Here is a 19,924-nt window from a genome sequence, read left to right as displayed (position 1 = left end):
CTCCACCAATCAGGTTTTTATGGTAAAGTGACCAGACAGAAGCCACTCCTCAGTAAAAGGCACATGACAGCCCGCTTGGAGTTTGCCAAGAGGCACCTAAAGACTCTCAGACCATGAGAAACAAGATTCTCTGGTCTGATGAAACCAAGACTGAACTCTTTGACCTGAATGCCAAGCATCTCATCTGGAGGAAACCGGGCACCATCCCTACGGTGAAGCATGGTGGTGGCAGCATCATGCTGTGGGGATCTTTTTCAGCGGCAGGGACTGGGAGACTAGTCAGGATCGAGGGAAAGATGAATGGAGCAAAGTACAGAGAGATCCTTGATGAAAACCTGCTCCAGACCGCTCAGACTGGGGCGAAGGTTCACCTTCCAACATGACAACAACCATTAGCACACAGCCAAGACAACGCAAGAGTGGCTTCGGCACAAGTCACCCAGCCGTAGCCCGGACTTGAACCCGATCAAACATCTCTGGAGAGACCAAAAAATAGTTGTGCAGCGACTGTCACGATCACTGTCTTCAAACTCCCTGTCATAAATGAGCCAAGGCGCAGCGTGCATGTAATTCCACATCTTTAATGGAAGTGAAACCTTTCACAAAAACCAGGTAAACAGAAATCAAACTTGGCGCAACTGTGGCGCACACAAACACTCACAGAAAATAATAATTACCCACAAACACAGGTGGGAAAACGGCTGCCTAAGTATGATCCCCAATCAGAGACAACGATAAACAGCTGCCTCTGATTGGGAACCATACTAGGCCAAAAAAGAAATAGAAACATAGATATGCCCACACAACTCACACCCTGACCTAACCAAATAGAGAATAAAAAAGGCTCTCTAAGGTCAGGGCGTGACAGCGACGCTCCCCATCCAACTTGACAGAGCTTGAGAGGATCTGCAGAGAAGAACAGGAGAAACTCCCCAAATACTTGTGTGCCAAGCTTGCAACGTCACACCCAAGAATACTTATTGCTGTAATCGCTGCCAAAGTTGCTTCAAAAAAGTACTGAGTAAATGGTCTGAACACTTATGTAAATGTGATATTTACGTTCATTTTTTTCATACATTTGCACAAATTATAAAAACTTGTTTTTGCTTTGTTATGATGGGGTATTGTGTGTATATTGATGAGGAAAATAAACAATTTAATACATTTTAGAATAAGGCTGTAACGAAACAAAATGTGAAAAAAGTCAAGAGGTCTGAATACTTTCCTAATGCACTATATACTTTTTGTATGTTGGGTATTGTTAAAACACGCTATTTGTTTGTGTACACAAGCACACAGGTTTGCATTGATTATCTGTAACAGTGTATCTTTATCAGTTTTTAAAAGAAAAATAGTTTAGGAATGGGCTTTACCTGCAGTGGCTTTATGGGAACTGCCTGTGTAGAGATGAATTAGCATATAACAAGATACACTTCTATTGGTTGGGAAAAGTTATCTTAATGGGCAGAGGGTGCTCTGGAGAGCAGAGTCTCCGTTTAGCCTCATCAGTTCCACCTGTGAGTCTCAATGGGGAATAGGCACACTTGTATTGTTCAGTGGATAGAATGGGTGGGAGGGGGTATTTGGGGTTATTTATTACTCTTGTTATGCAATTAATAAATCAAAAATATTATGTAAGCATATTCTCTGCAACTATACATGAGTAGAAAATGTTTCTTTCCCAATTATTTTATGGATATGTGTCTGGTTATGTTTCAATATGAGAGATAAGCCACAAATAAATTATGATAACTTTCAATGCCATTTGTATTATGCATTATATTCCAATGTTCTGTATAATTATTTTAATGATGTTTCTATAACAGTGTATCAGCATCTTGTGAGTTCAGGACCTGAATCAGCCAGTCCTGGTTTTTCCCTCCAGAATCCAGATGGTCGATGATGTCAGGCTCTTTCTATAGACAACACAGAGCCAATGGCCGTCACTACTAGTCCACTGAGCAGCTTTAGTAGTACATTCATCACAGTACACAGGACTCAGTGTGGGAAACTCAGATCCGCTCTCTACTCACACTAACCAATAGCCCCAAGACAGAGGGCACATCTGCTACCTCTGAACACACAACACTAAAGGAGAATTCCCTCCATTCTCTGAATACAGAAGTAGTGAAGGTGTGTCGATACAAAACTCTTTCTCTTCAAGAAGAACATCAATAATCAATCACTTCAATACTCATCAATTAGACTCCACTTAAATGTGCACGTTTTTTATAGTTTGTTACTCATTTCATGTCGTATTGATCATACAGAGTGCAATAATTGGGAGGTTTTGTATTTGACCCAAATTTCTAAAAGGAATGAAGCCAATTTAGAGAAGGAGCCTAAGAGAGTACAATAAATAACCATCATCAGCCAGTCAACTGTGATCCAAACAGGATCTTATTAGCAGCCCTACCTAGAAATGAATCTGTAAGAGAGCACAACACATTCATAACAGCACAATCAAAGAGGTCAAACCCATCTTCTAGTGCTTAAATGTGACTGAACCTGTACTGTATCAAAAATAATGGTATTCAACAACAAACGCAACAATCAAAAGGACCTGTGTAGCACCAAGAGTTTAATGTAGAGGATCTGTGTAAATTGTGATGATGAGCGTGTGTTCTGTCAGTGTCATTGATCCCAACATCAGGCATTGATCCCAACATCTGGGGGTCACCACTTTCCCAGATTCACACAGCGCTCTGTGAGTTACTCTCCATCGCCCACCACCCCTCCACCTGTTCCACTGAGACGTGACCATTGTCCCCCAGCAATAAGAACACTGAGCATGTGGCAGCTCCACATCCCTTATTGTCCTCCCAAGCTCACCCATTGGCTACAGACTGTGAGAAACTCCAACAAGCCCAAGACACACACATTCATATGCAGATTTGGGACTATATATAGGAGAGATGAAGGCATTAGAAATCAGATTCACTTTCTACACAGAGACCTCTACAGCACAGAGATCCAGCCATGGCACCTACAATCACTTCAGCAATGATCTACTCCAAGGAGCACCTGACTCTGACAAACAAGGTAAATTGAAGATTTAAGTTCAAGGAAATTAAATCAATTGTAATGGTTTATTTGTTTCAATAATTTCATATTTCAGAATAAGGTTATTAATTATTATCCTCTTCTTGCAGCTAAGAAAGACAGAAAGACAGTGGAGAAGTTACACAGAGATCGTATCAACAGCAGCATTGAGCAGCTCAAGTCTCTCCTGGGTCCAGAGATCCTCAACCAGCAGTCTGACTCCAAGATGGAGAAAGCTGACATCCTGGAGATGACAGTTTGCTTCCTGAGACAACAACAACAGTACCAGCCAGTGAGCTCCTCCTCATGTTAAGCACCAGGGTTACTCCAGGTCACAGGAAGTTGGTGGCACCTTAATTGGGGAGGACGGGCTTGTGGTAATGGCTGGAGCGGAATAGGTAGAATGGTATCAAACACATGGTTTCAATGTGTTTGATGCCATTCCATTAGCGCCATTCCAGCCATTATTATGAGCCGTCCTCCCCTCAGCAGCCTCCACCGCTCCAAGTGTGTCCAAGAGATTGTGCACTTCCTGTCCAAAGATAAGGTGAAGACACATCCCAGAGAAGACTGCTGAGCCACATGCAGATACTTGAGCCATCCTCTGAGAAGAACAGAAGGGAGAGTGATCTCCCTCAGCTGAGTCCCCCACCCCAGCACAGCATCAGCAAAGAGAAGAGTCCAGTCAACTGTGTCCTCTGGGGTCCCTGGTAAAGTCCTACAGACTGGAACTCCACTCTGAGACAAACACAATGGACCATGTTGGTCTAAGATTAATGTTGTGGACAGTAATGAGAATAGGTATATATATTCCTCATCTTCTGCTTATGCAGGAGGTTTAAAAGTCTTGTTGTGACTGAGAACCTCTTTTATTTTTTTTCTATGATAATGATCCAATCGATGAACTCAATTTTAGAAGTGTTAATTGAAATAATAACCATTTATGTTTTATGAAACGTGTTGACTATGTTGATCATGTTTTAATTCATGATCAACAATAACTTGAATGTTCCTCCATGAGGATGTTTAACCCAAAATAGGTTTTATATCTGTTTGTGATTGTCTATATGTTACCACTACATTTTGTAGTGATAAGGTAATATTGAAAAGTTATTGAGTATGTACCAGTCTGTTCAACTTCCTCCGTGATTAGACTTCACCCAAACTGGGTAATATATCTGTGTCAGATCAAAATTATAGAATTTGCTTCATGTGAATGTTATTCAGATAATTTCAGCAATGAAGATATTGCATATAAATGTGTATTCTCTCACATAGACCCCTTGTTAATTTTAAACAATGATGTTGTATTTTATAAAGACAGTAAATGTGTTTCCTATACTCTGTTAGAGTATCATAAGTCTTGGAGAATTATCCAAGTTCTGATTGTGATGTTAAATCACTATTATTTGTCTATTCACGTTGAGTCAATTTTAATAAACTAAAAAAGCAATCAAATTAATTGATTCTTCACTTTTTTCCCTGTCTTTATTATTTAATAATCTCCTCACTCAGAACATTAATTGGCTAAATTTCACATTTAGATTGTGCGGATTAAGCCAAAAAAGTGAATACCCACAGCTAAAAGTGTAGAACATTTTGAAAATACTTATCTGGTGGCGCCCCCTGGTGTGCGATTAGCTCTTGAATTGTCCATGGTGCTGAACTAGAATTGCCCGCCACACAAAGCAAAGTCTTTCTAAACTAAGTCACTAATGCCATTGCTAGCTAAGACTGATACATGTTAGCCTACTTAGATAATTATGTTGAAAGTCATTCCACAATTGGCTCAGTGCACCTTGAGTCAGTGTGATAAGAGGGAAATAGATACAAGACAAAACCGATAGAATTAGTAGAAAATAATCAGTAATGTTTAATAAGTGGTATCAATTACAACATGATGTGAAAATAATCATTGCTGAACTTGAAAAGAGAAGTAACATCATACAACAAAACAGAATATAACGCCTTTACAAAAGGCAAAATAATTCGAGAAGCTTACTCCCTATAATAATAAAATTGCTTTGAAGCAGTGTTCGTCATACACTATAGATAATTTCCTGGGTACATCAAAACAAGATATGTGCAAATGTTGAACAACTGACAATAAAAAGCCTATACTGAAAATAAGACAAATCAACGACAGCATTGGTTGTTGGGTTGAGAGGAGCAAATATGATCCAAAATGTTCAGGTACGCTTCCCTAGTCTTGTGATGCAGTGATCGTTGTCAGTAGACTATTACCATGGCCTCCACAGAGAGCCTTGGGACCGCGGTGATGATGACCTTGATGTTGACCGCTTGGCTGCAGACCGCGCGTGCTGTTCACTTGACATGCTCCTGGACAAGGCTGTTTTCTGGAGCACGTAAAAGCATTTGATCTCCTGTTGTTCTGCAGCCTGCAGGGGCGCGTGAAGGGACAGGTGGCGGAGGGTCTCCTGCAGACACTGGGAGCAGCCCTGGGAGTAGGTGGGCGAAACGTCCGCATTGGTCTCCTTCTGTAGGAAACTCACCGCCAACTCCAAAATATCCGCTTTCTCCAGTTTGGATAAGCGCTGCTGCTGCTGGCCACACATCTGTCCTCTGTGGAGAAGTGTTCTCAGTTGCTCAATGCTGCTGTTGATGCGGTCTCTCCGAATTTTCTCCACAACGAGCTTCCGTAACTAAAGGAAGGATAAAGAAAAAAATATTAGGCTATTGTTCGTGATAATTCAACTGAAAAAATAAAATTAAAAAAAATGGTGTTGTGCTTGTCAAATGCCGAGCTTTCGGCTACTTACCTTATTACTGGATGAACAGGACGAGTTCTCAACAGATGTAAGCCTACTGCTTTCAGCAAAAGGAGCCATGGCCGTTAGAAACAGGCCGTTGGAAACAGGCGTTCCAATTTAGGACATTTAGAGTGGATATTCTTCAACGAGCTCTCACCCATATGTAGGCTACAGCAGCCCAGCAACCCAATCCAAAGAAGTTTGTGATGAGTCTGTGGAGTCTGTATTTATACTATGCCCATCCCTACCTAATTGCGTGGATTTTTAACACCTGAAACTTTCCCACACTCCACAGCCCACCATATTGCCGACGACTGCAATAACATTTCAGCGACATATATTTGATGACATCCCCCATTTGCCATGTCCCACTAACACTGTTGGAAGGAACATAAGTGTGTGACTGGGACATGCTGCCACCCAAAAGTGTGCCGGTTAATCACACCTACCTTGGCGCCTAACTACACTGCCCACGAGCCCACCATTTACCTTGAGCAAAATAGTCTGTCTCCTTTGACGGATCTTTGATGTCCACCACATGGTGAGATAGAGGGGAAACGTGAGTAGCCGGGCACACGTTACCACAAACATCAAAGATGCATTTTGCACCCATGGTGCTTGTCAAATAACTCATAAAGCTAGATCCACGCGTTGCTCCGCAGGAAATCGAATGTGTGGTTGCCTTTCACTTTCCACTTTCCGGTAATAGTCTACATTCTGTGTTTACTGCAACGTCTGTCGGTAGATGCAGTTGCGTACTTTAGCCCTCGAACTAATTTAATGTAAAGTTAAAACGAACGAATAATCTCTCTCCATCTCTCTTACCTCCCCCTATCGCTCTGTCACACACACACACACACACACACACACACACACACACACACACACACACACACACACACACACACACACACACACACACACACACAGTTGAGTTATCTGGAGGGACAGATTGGAAGTGTGCTTTCCCCATTGGGAGATCTGACCAATATGGTTTAGATGAATAATCCATTTGTCCTACATATTAATGATACTAACTGTTGCTGTAAGTGTGGGGGTCAGGATAACTGGGATGAAGCATTACAAAGATCATGAAAGATAATACAAGACATCTATCTGGCTTTCTTTATCTAACATTATTTGCACATGTCCTTATGTCTTTTTTTTACATACAATTACTTTTTTATGTTAATAATCTCTTTAGTGTGATTATTCTCTGCCTATCTGCCATGTGAAGTGTGCAGTGTCTCATTTTGTATGCTTTTAAGGTCTCTTATCAAGTCTACGGTCTGACTGAGTCCCCATCTGCCTGATAGGGAATGTTCCCAGGTAATAAAAGTGTAACGACCTGCTCGTGTTCAGTTTGTGCCTCTGATATCTGCAGCACCGTTCCCTCTGTTGAGACCAGTAAACCATGAGATAATGGATGCCTCTCCCATTGTTGTGTCCGCCTCGCCCACTGGCCTCTGAGTGTGGGAAAGCTAATCCAGCCTGGTACACATGGCTTTGTAATGCTAATGGCCTCCTATAAATAGGGGAGTGGACTCCTCTCTCAGCTCACAACCCTCTCGCCTTCCTCAGAGAAGTACACTCTCACTCTAACAGAATGGCTCCTACCTACACCAGAGACTCTGACAACACCATGCTCTCTACTAAAGACAAACATAAAGTAAGTATTGTTTATATCACATTTGGAGTTACTCTGTTATATGGAATCCTTTTCTTCATGATTTGAACTTAAAGGACAGATAACTAACTGAATGCCCTCTTTTCTTCATCAGCTAAGGAAACCAGTTGTGGAGAAGATGCGTAGAGACCGCATCAACACCTGCATAGAGCAGCTCAAGACCCTGCTGGAGAGGGAGTTCCACAAACAGGACCCCAATGCCAAGCTGGAGAAGGCTGACATCCTGGAGATGACGGTGGGGTTCCTGAAGCAGCAGCTGCAGCCTCAGAGCCCAGTCCCTCAGAGGGCCCACAGTGAGGGCTACTCCCAGTGCTGGAGGGAGACACTGCACTTCCTGTCTTCCAGCTCCATGAAGGACATGATGCTCCAGAACCTCCAGAGAGCTGGCCAGGACATCTGCCTCTCCTCTCCACTCTCCTCCCAACACCAAAACCACAGCCAGGGCCCAGTGAAGCAGGCCACAAGTGGCCACGAACCAGTCTGGAGACCTTGGTAGAACCACCGCATAGAGATTCTCTATCTCACAAACTGGATGGGAGTTTACCATCTTTCATCCTGTAGGAAATCTCTGTTTCTGATTGTACTATCTGCTTAGGTCCTTTAAGAAGGATAGCAAACGTGATATGACAAGCGTTATAGTTTGTTGTCCCCTGTATGGAGCTGTCTGTAAAATAGACTACTATGAATCTGCTTTGTGAGTAGACGTAGGCAATACTTTTTCTGCTATCTAAACTTCCTGCCATGTGGCATATGACTCTTATGGAGTCGACTCAGATATTGATGATGAATATAGAATCAATTGTATTCTAAATGCAAAATATTTATTGGAGATGAATTATCACGTTTAAGTGAAATCCTTTTATAAAGGAACAGATTGCACATGATGAGTCATCATGCATACTAGGGCGGCAGGTAGCCTAGTGATTAGAGCATTGGGCCGGTAACTGAAAGGTTGCTAGATCGAATCCCGAGCTGTGGTGAAAATCTGTCATTCTGCCCCTGAACAAAGCAGTTAACCCACTGTTCCTAGGCAGTCATTGTAAACAAGAATTTGTTCTTAACTGACTTGCCTAGTAAAATAAAAAAATACTGAAACATTTTGTTCTGAATGTGTGAAGACATTGTATTTTCATATTGTTGACATGTAACCTAAACTGGGTGCACAAGTGGACATCATACCAAAGTAAACAATGATACTGACAATGCATATTGGTGATATTGATTATTTTATCGCCACTGAAGGCTCAAGTCTCTCTCTCTCTTCCCAATTCAATTCAAAGGGCTTAATTTGCATGGGATACATGGTTGCCTTTTCTTGTGGCAACAGGTCACACATATTGCTGCTGTGAAGGCACACAGTGGTATTTCACCTTATAGATATGGGAGTTTATCAAAATTGTATTTGTTTTCAAATTCATTGTAGGTCTGTGTAATCTGAGGGAAGTATGTGTCTCTAGTATGGTAATACATTTGGCATGAGGTTAGGAAGTGCAGCTCAGTTTCCACCTTATTTTGTGGGCAGTGTGCACATAGCCTGTCTTCTCTTGAGAGCCAGGTCTGCCTACAGCGGCTTCTCTCAATAGCAAGGCTATGCTCACTGAGTCTGAAAATAATCAAAGCTTTCCTTAATTTTGGGTCAGTCACAGTGATCAGGTTTTCTCCCACAGTGCATTTACTCTCTGTTTAGACCCAAATAGTATTCCAGTGGTCTCTGTTATTTGGTTAATTCTTTCCAATGTGTCAAGTAATTATCTTTTAGTTTTCTCATGATTTGTTTGGGTCTAATTGTATTGCTGTCTGTCTCTCTCTTTCTCTCTCTGTCTGTCTGTCACACTCTGTCACACACAATTCATGTACTCTAAATCTCAGAATCTATTCTCTTCATAGGTCAAATGTCAATAATAGTTTTATTGAAGTTGCAGTCTATAGTTTGTAGCTCTAATTAAGATATGTTTTATTATTTATTCATTTGCATGTGTTGATAATATGTTGATGTTGTATGTACTGGCACCCCAATAAGAGAACATTAAATGCATACTCATGTAATAATGTATGTATATAGTACAGGTACGATTAAAATGAGAACATGAGCGTCCGCGCGCACACACGTGTATGTGCCATTGTGTGTGTGTCCAACGTGCCTGTCTTGGGCTTTGTATGTTAAGCCCCAGGCTAACGTTGGGCCGTCGGCTCTGTCAGCTCTGGTTTCATCAAACAGCTGGTGAGCCGGGCCGCTGCCTGACTGCCTGTCGGGCTGTGTGACTGTGTGGCGTGTCTCTCCTCGGCTTTCCCACACTCCTGTTTCATTCTCCCCTTTCATCGCAGGGACAAAGGAAGTGTGCCGCGCTAAATTATCCTCTAGGCATGATGCTGAGAATCCTGATCCCCCTACCCACTAACAGCCTGGAGAAAAAAAATGCTTATTCATTTAATCATCATGTCCTTCTTCATTATTAAATACAAGTGATTATCGTTAACAGTCCCTCTGTATTTCTTAGCAAGAAAAAAAAAATATTGGCTGTACACATTTCATAAATAATGTATGAAACTGGCATGTATTTAAATTTGGATAGTATTCAAACTAGTTTTGATTTACATTTAAATTACTTTTCTCGTTAAAGTATATTCCACCCTGTGTGCCATTGCATTTATTTATCTGTTCTTTAATCTAATGGTGTGTACAAAATAAAGTTTGAATGCACTTATATTATATTAGAGAATTTATTGACTTAGTGACACAACAGTGCTGTGAGGGTTAAGCTTTGTTTTGAAGATGTGAGTGTTAGTATCTATATGATAGGATGGGCCTGTGCCTGTTGCAAGGCCTCGCTGTGTAGCGCCGTGGGAAACCTATCTTATCTGCCTGATGCAAGCAGGTGTCAGTCTGGAGGGTAAGTCTGCTCCCAGGTGAAAGATTAGAGTCAACACACCTTAAGCAAACTCACACACCGTCTCTCACACACACACACACACACACACACACACACACACACACACACACACACACACACACACACACACACACACACACACGCACACACACACGCACACACACACACACACACACACACACACGCACACACACACACGCACACACACACACGATACCAACCATGACACACATTCTCCTCTAAACTCACTGACTGCTGCTCCACCCACAGCCCATGCATGGTCTCTCTCTCACTCTGTGTCATGCACGCACGCACGCACACACGCACACACACTCAGTCACATTGACAGTCACACACAAAGCATTGATGTTATCTATTGTCCTAATCAGGGCTGTTGAGGAGTGTGGGAAAGCTGGGTGAGCTCCAGACCCATGCTACCAGATGCAGACCATGTGGTATACACACTAAGCCAATACCTGATAATTGATTATTGACCTCTACAAAGTATCAATATGGCCTGTTCAAGACATGCAGTTCCACCACCAATACCAACACATATGTCTCAGCACAACATGTACTAATAAACACAGTTTTTATTATTTGTATTATTCCATTGACTGTACATCACTTTCAATGTGATCTCAATTTAACAATAACATGTTCATGTAAATGTCAAGATATACCACGCAACATTTCCAGGTTGGCATTGAGATGTGAGCTCACCAAATTAAGCAACTATATTCGGGCAGGCAGCTATTTTCAAAATTTATATTTGAAAAGAAGTGCATCTCACAAGATAAACTATGCAATGCAGCAATATCCAATTACTTCAATGTAACAGCTAGATAGAGAATTCCATTACAGTAATTGTGACCCTACAACTTAGGTTTACAGGCATTAGACTGTGATTTACTTTATATGATGTGGCCAGATGCCTGCTCTTCTACCTATAGTATCTATCAGTGCATCTGCCTGTTTGTGTTATCTGTTGTTCCCTGTTTATCTCCACTTCCCCATCATCCCCTGGTTAACTACAGCTCCTTTAGAAACACACACACAGTATGGTTACTTTCCAAAACATTTATTGGAATCCATTTTATGTGTCTGTTCACTTTATCAAGTGAGAATGAAAGACACACAGTGTCAACAATACATTTCACAGCACAACAGTGCCTATGGGGGAACAACAAGGTCCCAAAAAGCCTTTACAAAAGGCATATCAAAGCATTTGTAAATGTCCTTCAATAGAACAGTACATACAATAGAGTTAAAGCCAGATTTGAGTTAGCTAAGCAACAATACATGTTAAGATATAACCTTTACAAATCATCTTCATAGAAAATGAAAGGACTAAAGAACACATTGGTGCATCAAGTGAGCACAAAATGCATACACACATAAACATACACGTAAAATATCAAACATATTTTTCATTATGAATTAATACAAATATGTTTTCAGCTTCTTCTCTGAGAACAAATAATCACATCAGTAGAATTCCGTTCAAATATAACAAGAAAATAATATAATTTCAGTATAACGTTTGGAAATGTATTTCCTACAGGATGAAAGATGGTAAACTCCCATCCAGTTTGTGAGATAGAGAGTCTCTATGCGGTGGTTCTACCAAGGTCTCCAGACTGGTTCGTGGCCACTTGTGGCCTGCTTCACTGGGCCCTGGCTGTGGTTTTGGTGTTGGGAGGAGAGTGGAGAGGAGAGGCAGATGTCCTGGCCAGCTCTCTGGAGGTTCTGGAGCATCATGTCCTTCATGGAGCTGGAAGACAGGAAGTGCAGTGTCTCCCTCCAGCACTGGGAGTAGCCCTCACTGTGGGCCCTCTGAGGGACTGGGCTCTGAGGCTGCAGCTGCTGCTTCAGGAACCCCACCGTCATCTCCAGGATGTCAGCCTTCTCCAGCTTGGCATTGGGGTCCTGTTTGTGGAACTCCCTCTCCAGCAGGGTCTTGAGCTGCTCTATGCAGGTGTTGATGCGGTCTCTACGCATCTTCTCCACAACTGGTTTCCTTAGCTGATGAAGAAAAGAGGGCATTCAGTTAGTTATCTGTCCTTTAAGTTCAAATCATGAAGAAAAGGATTCCATATAACAGAGTAACTCCAAATGTGATATAAACAATACTTACTTTATGTTTGTCTTTAGTAGAGAGCATGGTGTTGTCAGAGTCTCTGGTGTAGGTAGGAGCCATTCTGTTAGAGAGAGAGTGTACTTCTCTGAGGAAGGCGAGAGAGTTGTGAGCTGAGAGAGGAGCCCACTCCCCTATTTATAGGAGCCCATTAGCATTACAAAGCCATGTGTACCAGGCTGGATTAGCTTTCCCACACTCAGAGGCCAGTGGGCGAGGCGGACACAACAATGGGAGAGGCATCCATTATCTCATGGTTTACTGGTCTCAACAGAGGGAACGGTGCTGCAGATATCAGAGGCACAAACTGAACACGAGCAGGTCGTTACACTTTTATTACCTGGGAACATTCCCTATCAGGCCTCTGCAGATCGGGACTGAGTCAGACTTGATAAGGAACCCTAAAAGCATATAGATACTGCACACTTCACATTGCAGAAATGAATGCTAACCTATTAAGGAGACAATGAATATAATCAGAAGACACAATGTTAATTAAAAATCAACATGAATTCAAATAAATCAAATTGAATGTACTGCAATACTGTGATAGTACTGTAAGTGTGCTGTATAAATTCTATAATTTCTCTTCCCTTACATCCGTAACTTATATACCATTTACATCTTCTCTGTCTTTCACATGTACAGAAAGCAGGAGAAAGGTACACTGGGAGAGAGAGAGAAAGAGAGAGCGAGAGAAAGAGAGAGAGAGAAAGTGATAGAGAGAGAAACATTCACATTGTAGATGCCAATTAAACACAATTATCCAGCACCTTCTGGGAAGGCACACTTCCATTGTGAGACACCTTCACTCAGCCGCCCACAGAATATGTAGTAAATGTGAAAGAGAGTGTGGGAAAGCAGGAGAGGATCCTACTCACACCTCCTCCTGTCAATAGGCCACACCCCATCTCCCCTCCATCCACCACCCCCTTGCCCCCCTCTAGAGACACCCTTTCAACCTGCTGCCCAGATCAGAGGCACTGCTTAGCCAGGGGGCACGTGTGTTCCCCCCACCTCGCCCTCGTTCACATGGCTGGCCTGTGTGCGTGCACACCTACCTAACACTGATTGCACCTCTCCTCCTCTAATCTCCTCTGGCCTCTCATTAATGGAACCTGCACTCAAACATCTGCTCCCACTGAAGCCTTCGGACAGTACAATACAGTGAACTTCACTCTCTTATCATTAGAGGCTATTACTAAATAATGTATCTCCTATCACTCGTGAATAAGTCAATAGAATTGGTAAATGTCTACATACTTCAGTAACTTACTAGACAGTTGCATTAAAATGTTTAACATTGATTCAAATGGTTGCTCTAAACTAAATGGACAAAATCTGTGAGTTATTTGTCAATGCTTGATGTGTAAAGAGGCAGATGGCAAGGGTATTTTTGGAGGGAAATCATTTCTGGTATGTCTTTTCTTCTCTCTTTAAAGATATTTCTAATAAGTGAGTCATGACTATGCAGATGAAAACATTATTTGAGTATGAACACATTCCAATGTGGACATTCCATCTATTCAGGAAGTAAAGCGATGGCCTCATTATGAGCCCCTCCACACACACACACACACACACACACACACACACACACACACACACACACACACACACACACACACACACACACACACACACACACACACACACTCGCCCACGTGCATGGACACACGCACACACACCAAAACAGTCTCCATAGTTTTGAGCCCAGATGTCCCAGTGTCTGTGTGCAGCCAAAGGCCCTCTCCCTCTCTCCAGTGAGGAATGTGTGAGAGCTCCAACCTGCTCCTCTTTCCCACACTTAGCCCCTATTCACGGTTGCGCCCCACCCTGCCACAGCCGCCAATGATCCATCACCCCTCATTATGCCTGGAACTCAATAGGCCATCTGGAACTCTGCTGGGCAAGCCCAGGCCTCTCACACACTCCACACCTAGAGGAAGTCACAGGTAGATCATACTGGAATGCATATAATAAGACTTGAGGCTGCTATTATGATATAAAGTCAAATACATGTTATATTTGTGTTATTGTCTGCTAATGGAATACAGACATGGACATACAGTAAATACACAATCCAATGATACCTAAAAAAGATTGAACCTTCTCCGAAAGAAGTTAATGGAAAAAACATGAAGTGGTACATTGCAGAGCAAGAATAAGATATTTATTGTTTTTGTATGTGTGAATACCTATTAAAACTGACCACCAACACACTGACCCATGACAGTACTGACAGGGCGTCGACTAAGACAGAAGTCATACATTTGACAATTTCCCCCTTCAGGTCACATGTCCATGGGATGCCATAGACCGGGGTCCACATTGAGGAGGATTTATCAGGTCTAAAGAGAGGTCAGGCATTTCCCAGGTCCCTGTGTGGCTCATGCCTCAAGGATACCCTACTTGATGAGGCGCGTGATACCAAGCACCTGCCCCTCTCAGGCGAAGCCTGGTTCAGCACAACAGTCAGGAATGCATTGTGCCCTTTTACATGGCACAGTTTGGCGGAAGAGAGAGAGGGATACATGTGGGAGATGCAAGGTTGGTTAAGACAATCTCACAATCTGGAGTTAAAAAATACACAGAAACAGCATGAATGAACAAAAATAGCTGTTTTTACTGTAAGATGTTAATTGATGTTACAGATAACATAGACCAACAAATTAAACAGTTCTATAAGTATAGGTCTAAGTAACACAAGATAGTGCCCATGGCCATGAGTGAAACTAGGTGAACTAATTATAGCTAATAGGTCATTTAAAAGATACCACCATTTATATGACATCATCTCATGTGGTTATAAACATCACACAAAATGTAAAAAAAAAACATGAAAGACCTTGAAATTGAACCTTTGGAGTGCTGTCCATTAAATTTGTATGGATTATATAAGATGATCCAGCAGAACCCAACTATTTTCGAGTAGACATACTTTCGATTCAACAGGTTGTTTTCATTATCCAATAGGCCCATAATGTTGCCAGCAATGATTGCTGCAACTTTTCCCATTGAAATGGGCAACTTTTCATTATCTGTGGAATTTTGAATATGTAAACAATACCAACTACAATTTTATTGAAATTCTAACATTTCACAACTGTTGCACAACTGGACTGATGCCCTCTAACTAGAACTAGAGAGGAAACATGTATTGTAGAACTCACCCAGCTGACAGAGGTTTCCCGCCACAGAAGCCAGCTGCTCCTCTATTCAAAGACTAATCCTGTAGGCTGTGGTGTCCCAACTTTCCCACAGCACACTTTCAACAGAGCAACAATGTAAGTGTGCTGTGCTCAATACCGCATTAGTCACGGTCCTCAATGAGGCATCTCATTCCCAAGGGGTCATATGGAAAAATATCACGTTGATACATTGTTGACCGATTGGTGATGAAGCGAACAGGAAAGAGTCGTTTACAAAGGTTCGCATAAGCTACCTGTATATAAATAGACTGTCGCTGTATAGCCTATATCGAAAATATCCTTTCAATGACAACAGACATAGTATAATAATAATAATAGTTTCTGAAAAACGTATTATATAGGCTAATGTCTAATTATATGCTATTTATTATAGCACTATTGTTATGGTTCTTATTATAATACAATATGAGTAAGAGTGGCTATAACAATCATAATTATAACTTGCGCATAAGAATAACAATCATAATTATAACTTGCACATAAAATAGCCAAATCAAACATTGTGTAAGGTTGAATGAATTCATCAAACGAACTAATGTATTTTAAAAATTGCGGGGAAAAGCATACAGAAGCAACGCCTCTTGATCCTGAATAATCTTCTGGAAACCCATTTACTTACTCCGGATTTGTTTCCCGCCTTTTGGTTTGAATGGAGCAACATATGAACAGAGTCAAACATTTCAGAGCATTTACTCTATTGCACAGTCCACCTGTTCCCTTGGGACACGCTCATTGTCCCAAAGCAATAGACAGTCAATTTAGCATGAAATAATGGAACCCTCTTTCTTTGTACTGTCCGCGTTCCTGATTGGCCAGCAAGTGTGGGAAACCTGTCAAACTGAGACCCACACGGGTTTACAGTGTGAGGGGTGTATAAATACAGAAGCCCTGTAGAGATGGTCAAACCACACTTCTGACATCCGCAACTATCTTTACTAAGAACAAACACCAACTGACCGATAGCAATGGCTCCTGTCAATATGTGCAACATTGTGAGGACCACGAAAGATAAAATCAAAGTAGGCTAAGTACAATTGACTACTGTCCTCTGTTGTCATAATTTAAATTAGTTCACTTTTAATTTGAACATGTCTTTTTAAACTGCGATTAACTAATCAGATGATTTATTTTATCCAGCTGAGAAAACCAGTGGTCGAGAAGATGCGCCGAGACCGCATCAACAGCAGCATCGAACAGCTCAAGTCACTCCTCAAAACCGAACTTCAAGCACACCAACCCAACTCTAAACTGGAGAAGGCTGACATTCTCGAGACAGCTGTGTTTTACCTGAAAGACAACAGCACGCGCCCTGCTTCTTCATTCAACGCAGCGTCAACTGTCCAGAGCTACGCGGAGGGATTCACCCAGTGCCTGGAGGAGACGCTGCGGTTCCTCTCAGCGCACAACCAGCCGACTGACTCGCAACATAAGCTTGTCAATCACTTCCATCGGGTACAGAAACTTGGTGACAGAGTCGTGCTGAGTCCAAACCGCATGACGGTCCCTCACAACAGCAGAACCCCGAAATGTGTCACCGCAGGTGGAAGAGGGCCTTTGTGGAGACCCTGGTGATGCGCATAGCCTATTTTGAGACGTTAAATAATGAGACTTTCGATGTCAAAACCAGATAATATGTTGGTCTAGCTGCACGACCAAGTATGATCTCTTCTTGTAGGAAATAATTATTCCCTTTACAATTTATCTTTTGTTCGTAAACGTTGAAATTATTCTTATTATTCTGTTTAGAATGTAAATTCCATATCCTGTATTGTGCTATTGCGCATATATTTTTAACTTCACAATTGTGAAGTCAAATATTTTTACATATTGTAAAATGTATTTAAGTAATATCTTGGTGTATTTCTGTGAAAAGAAATCAGCCATATGTTTCTGAATTGTAATGTGTCCTGAAACAAACTGTGATTGGAACATTGATTATCACATTGATATGGCAATATTCCCCAATAAATAAAAGGAAATTACAATTTATGGACGAATCTCTATTAATTAGGATACTATTTCTGTTTTTTTTACACAACACTTATAGACACAGTAGGCCTACACCTCTATTTAAAATAAGGTGGCACTTAAAGGGCAGGAATGACTGAACTTCATGCATAAAAATACATAATTTCACGTCATTCAGAATGATACCAACAGGACTACACAAGTATTTATACCAAAATATTTCAGCGAACAACTTAGCCTTAACGAAGCCTACAAGACTACAGGTGGTCTCCATATTTCCCGACAAAAAAATATTGATGTACAGTCTTCTCACACAGAGTAACGTTAGTATTTATTTTGCTTCCCACCATAAAAACATCTTGCTCTAAATGTCCCATTGGTCAAAAACTGGTTGAATCAACGCTCTTTACAAGAAATTTTAACCACAAAAATGTATGTGAAGACAAAGTGGAAAACGAATTGGATTTGCAAAAGTCATCAATAAGGGCATTTCGTCTTTTTTTCCGTCATTTTTTAACCAAACTTTTAACCTAAACCCAATGACATGGTGAAATGTTTTGTTGATTTCACGTTGAATTCAGGTTAGTTGACAACTCAATCAAATGTATATCAAGACTAGACTTTGAATTGACGTCTGTGCCCAGTGGAGTGTTTTCACTGTAGAAGTTATAGGAGCTTGATTTTGGGAGGGAGAATGAAGACATGAAAGGCTCGATTCTGTTGAGTAAACATGTTCAAACTGAATGGTCCAGCTGCTGTTACACAAAAGCTAGCACTGGCGCCTCCGGAAAACGCTAGCTAACCGGAGCTTCTCTCCCACACTCACACCATTCAAGAGCTGTCAATTAGAACATTCTCAATCCAACACATTGCGTTTTATTGCTGGTATAAAGCTGTATGGTAAAAAAAAAGAAATTAGATTAAATCTACATCTGAATATGGCATTAGCCTGAAATGTAGGCTACAACAATGCCATTAACAATTGAATATGACCAGTGAATGTACATCTATGTATTAAAGGGAACAATGGGCATCATATAATTCAAAGGTGATGGGGATTTATTTGAAGCATCCCACATGGAGCTCTCCCAATTGTGCTGCACAACAGACATAATGTTATTCCATAAATCTGCATAAAAAAGCATTCCACTGCAGTATCACCATGAGATCAGTCCCTAGAATACTTAGCATAGCTTTGTAATGACACTATAAAGTACCCAGGACCTGTGCTAAATATTTTGACATGACAAAATGACAATTATTCTTCAGACTTCTTTCAATAGGAATAGTAACACGTAATTTGTATTCTGCCTACAGATGGTTTATAATTGTTCAACAAATGAGTTAATAATTTGCCAGTGACCAGTTTGAATATTTAGTTTGTCTAGATATAAGTTTATTTCAATTTCCCTTTAGTTAATGAGCACCACTGCCTATGCCTGCCTGCACATTGGCTCTGGTTGTCTGATTCCATTAGGATTCATAACAGTGGAAAAAGTTGTGATGAGAAAGTTGAGTATAAAAAAAGAGAGAGCAGGTTCTTTGGGCCTATATATCCAGACATTTGGTGTCTGTCAGGTAGTGGAGGCTGCTGAGGGTAGAAAGGCTCATAATAATGGCTGGATCGGAACAAATGGAATGGCATTCCACTAATTCTGGTCCAGCCATTATCATGAGCCTGTCCTCCACAATTAAGGTGCCACCAACTTCCTGTGCTGCCAGGCAGTGCTCTTTCCCGTGTCTACTATACTTACAGCACTAACTTCTAACAGTTTGAAGGATGGGAGTGTGCCAAAGGCACGGTAAGGATGTCTCCTCCCATCTGACTTTGATGTGACAGGAGGCACTATGAACACATCGCAGTGTGAGGGATGAGGTAGAGATGCTAGCACACACTCAAACGTCCTGACAGGAAGTACAAACCTTGGCTTTGTACTTTGACACAGTGTAGGACAGCATTCCCAGTTCACTCTGGGCAGGTACCCATTTTAACTCTTGTCAAATTGGTTAAACCCTATCAGTCCCGAGACCCCAGCAAAAATGGGCTTTTCATTTATCTGCATGTCCTGCCCTTATATTTAGCCTCACAATGAAGTGTTTGACCATTTTATTTTCAGAACAACCAGGGCTACAAGTAGAACACAAAACAATTTGATGAGTTTTGACAAATGCCAAAACAAATAGTCCACCAAAGCAAAACCAGATAAAAATGAATT

General features: G+C 41.4%; 5 protein-coding genes across 6 annotated transcripts; 3 read left to right on the top strand and 2 right to left on the bottom strand.

Annotated features, from left to right (window-relative positions):
* The first annotated feature begins 2,740 nt into the window (after positions 1–2,740).
* Positions 2,741–3,431, top strand: LOC115150703 (transcription factor HES-5-like). The gene is made up of 2 exons (XM_029694236.1): positions 2,741–3,042; positions 3,153–3,431. The coding sequence occupies exons 1-2, from the start codon at positions 2,916–2,918 to the stop codon at positions 3,353–3,355; spliced, it is 330 nt and encodes a 109-aa protein (XP_029550096.1). The 5' UTR covers positions 2,741–2,915; the 3' UTR covers positions 3,356–3,431.
* Positions 3,432–4,891: 1,460 nt separating this feature from the next.
* Positions 4,892–6,438, bottom strand: LOC115150701 (transcription factor HES-5-like). 2 transcript variants are annotated; one of them, XM_029694233.1, is made up of 2 exons: positions 6,303–6,438; positions 4,892–5,705 (listed from the first exon to the last, which is right to left on the bottom strand). In XM_029694233.1, the coding sequence occupies exons 1-2, from the start codon at positions 6,402–6,404 to the stop codon at positions 5,283–5,285; spliced, it is 525 nt and encodes a 174-aa protein (XP_029550093.1). In that variant the 5' UTR covers positions 6,405–6,438; the 3' UTR covers positions 4,892–5,282. The 2 variants fall into 2 exon arrangements, with proteins under 2 accessions (XP_029550093.1, XP_029550094.1); XM_029694234.1 differs by lacking the exon at positions 6,303–6,438 and adding an exon at positions 5,823–5,989.
* A 740-nt stretch (positions 6,439–7,178) lies between these two features.
* On the top strand, positions 7,179–8,460 carry LOC115150702 (transcription factor HES-5-like). The gene is made up of 2 exons (XM_029694235.1): positions 7,179–7,482; positions 7,595–8,460. Exons 1-2 carry the CDS (start codon positions 7,420–7,422, stop codon positions 7,994–7,996), a joined length of 465 nt encoding a protein of 154 aa, XP_029550095.1. The 5' UTR covers positions 7,179–7,419; the 3' UTR covers positions 7,997–8,460.
* Positions 8,461–11,456: 2,996 nt separating this feature from the next.
* LOC115150700 (transcription factor HES-5) lies at positions 11,457–12,652 on the bottom strand. The gene is made up of 2 exons (XM_029694232.1): positions 12,529–12,652; positions 11,457–12,416 (listed from the first exon to the last, which is right to left on the bottom strand). The coding sequence occupies exons 1-2, from the start codon at positions 12,589–12,591 to the stop codon at positions 12,015–12,017; spliced, it is 465 nt and encodes a 154-aa protein (XP_029550092.1). The 5' UTR covers positions 12,592–12,652; the 3' UTR covers positions 11,457–12,014.
* Positions 12,653–16,487: 3,835 nt separating this feature from the next.
* On the top strand, positions 16,488–17,737 carry LOC115150699 (transcription factor HES-5). Its single transcript, XM_029694231.1, has 2 exons — positions 16,488–16,759; positions 16,878–17,737. Exons 1-2 carry the CDS (start codon positions 16,706–16,708, stop codon positions 17,310–17,312), a joined length of 489 nt encoding a protein of 162 aa, XP_029550091.1. The 5' UTR covers positions 16,488–16,705; the 3' UTR covers positions 17,313–17,737.
* Positions 17,738–19,924: the final 2,187 nt, after the last annotated feature.

This window comes from Salmo trutta, chromosome 16, assembly GCF_901001165.1.
Source record: "Salmo trutta chromosome 16, fSalTru1.1, whole genome shotgun sequence".
Classification (NCBI taxonomy): Eukaryota; Metazoa; Chordata; class Actinopteri; order Salmoniformes; family Salmonidae; genus Salmo; species Salmo trutta.
This window is presented reverse-complemented; position numbering and strand designations above follow the sequence as displayed.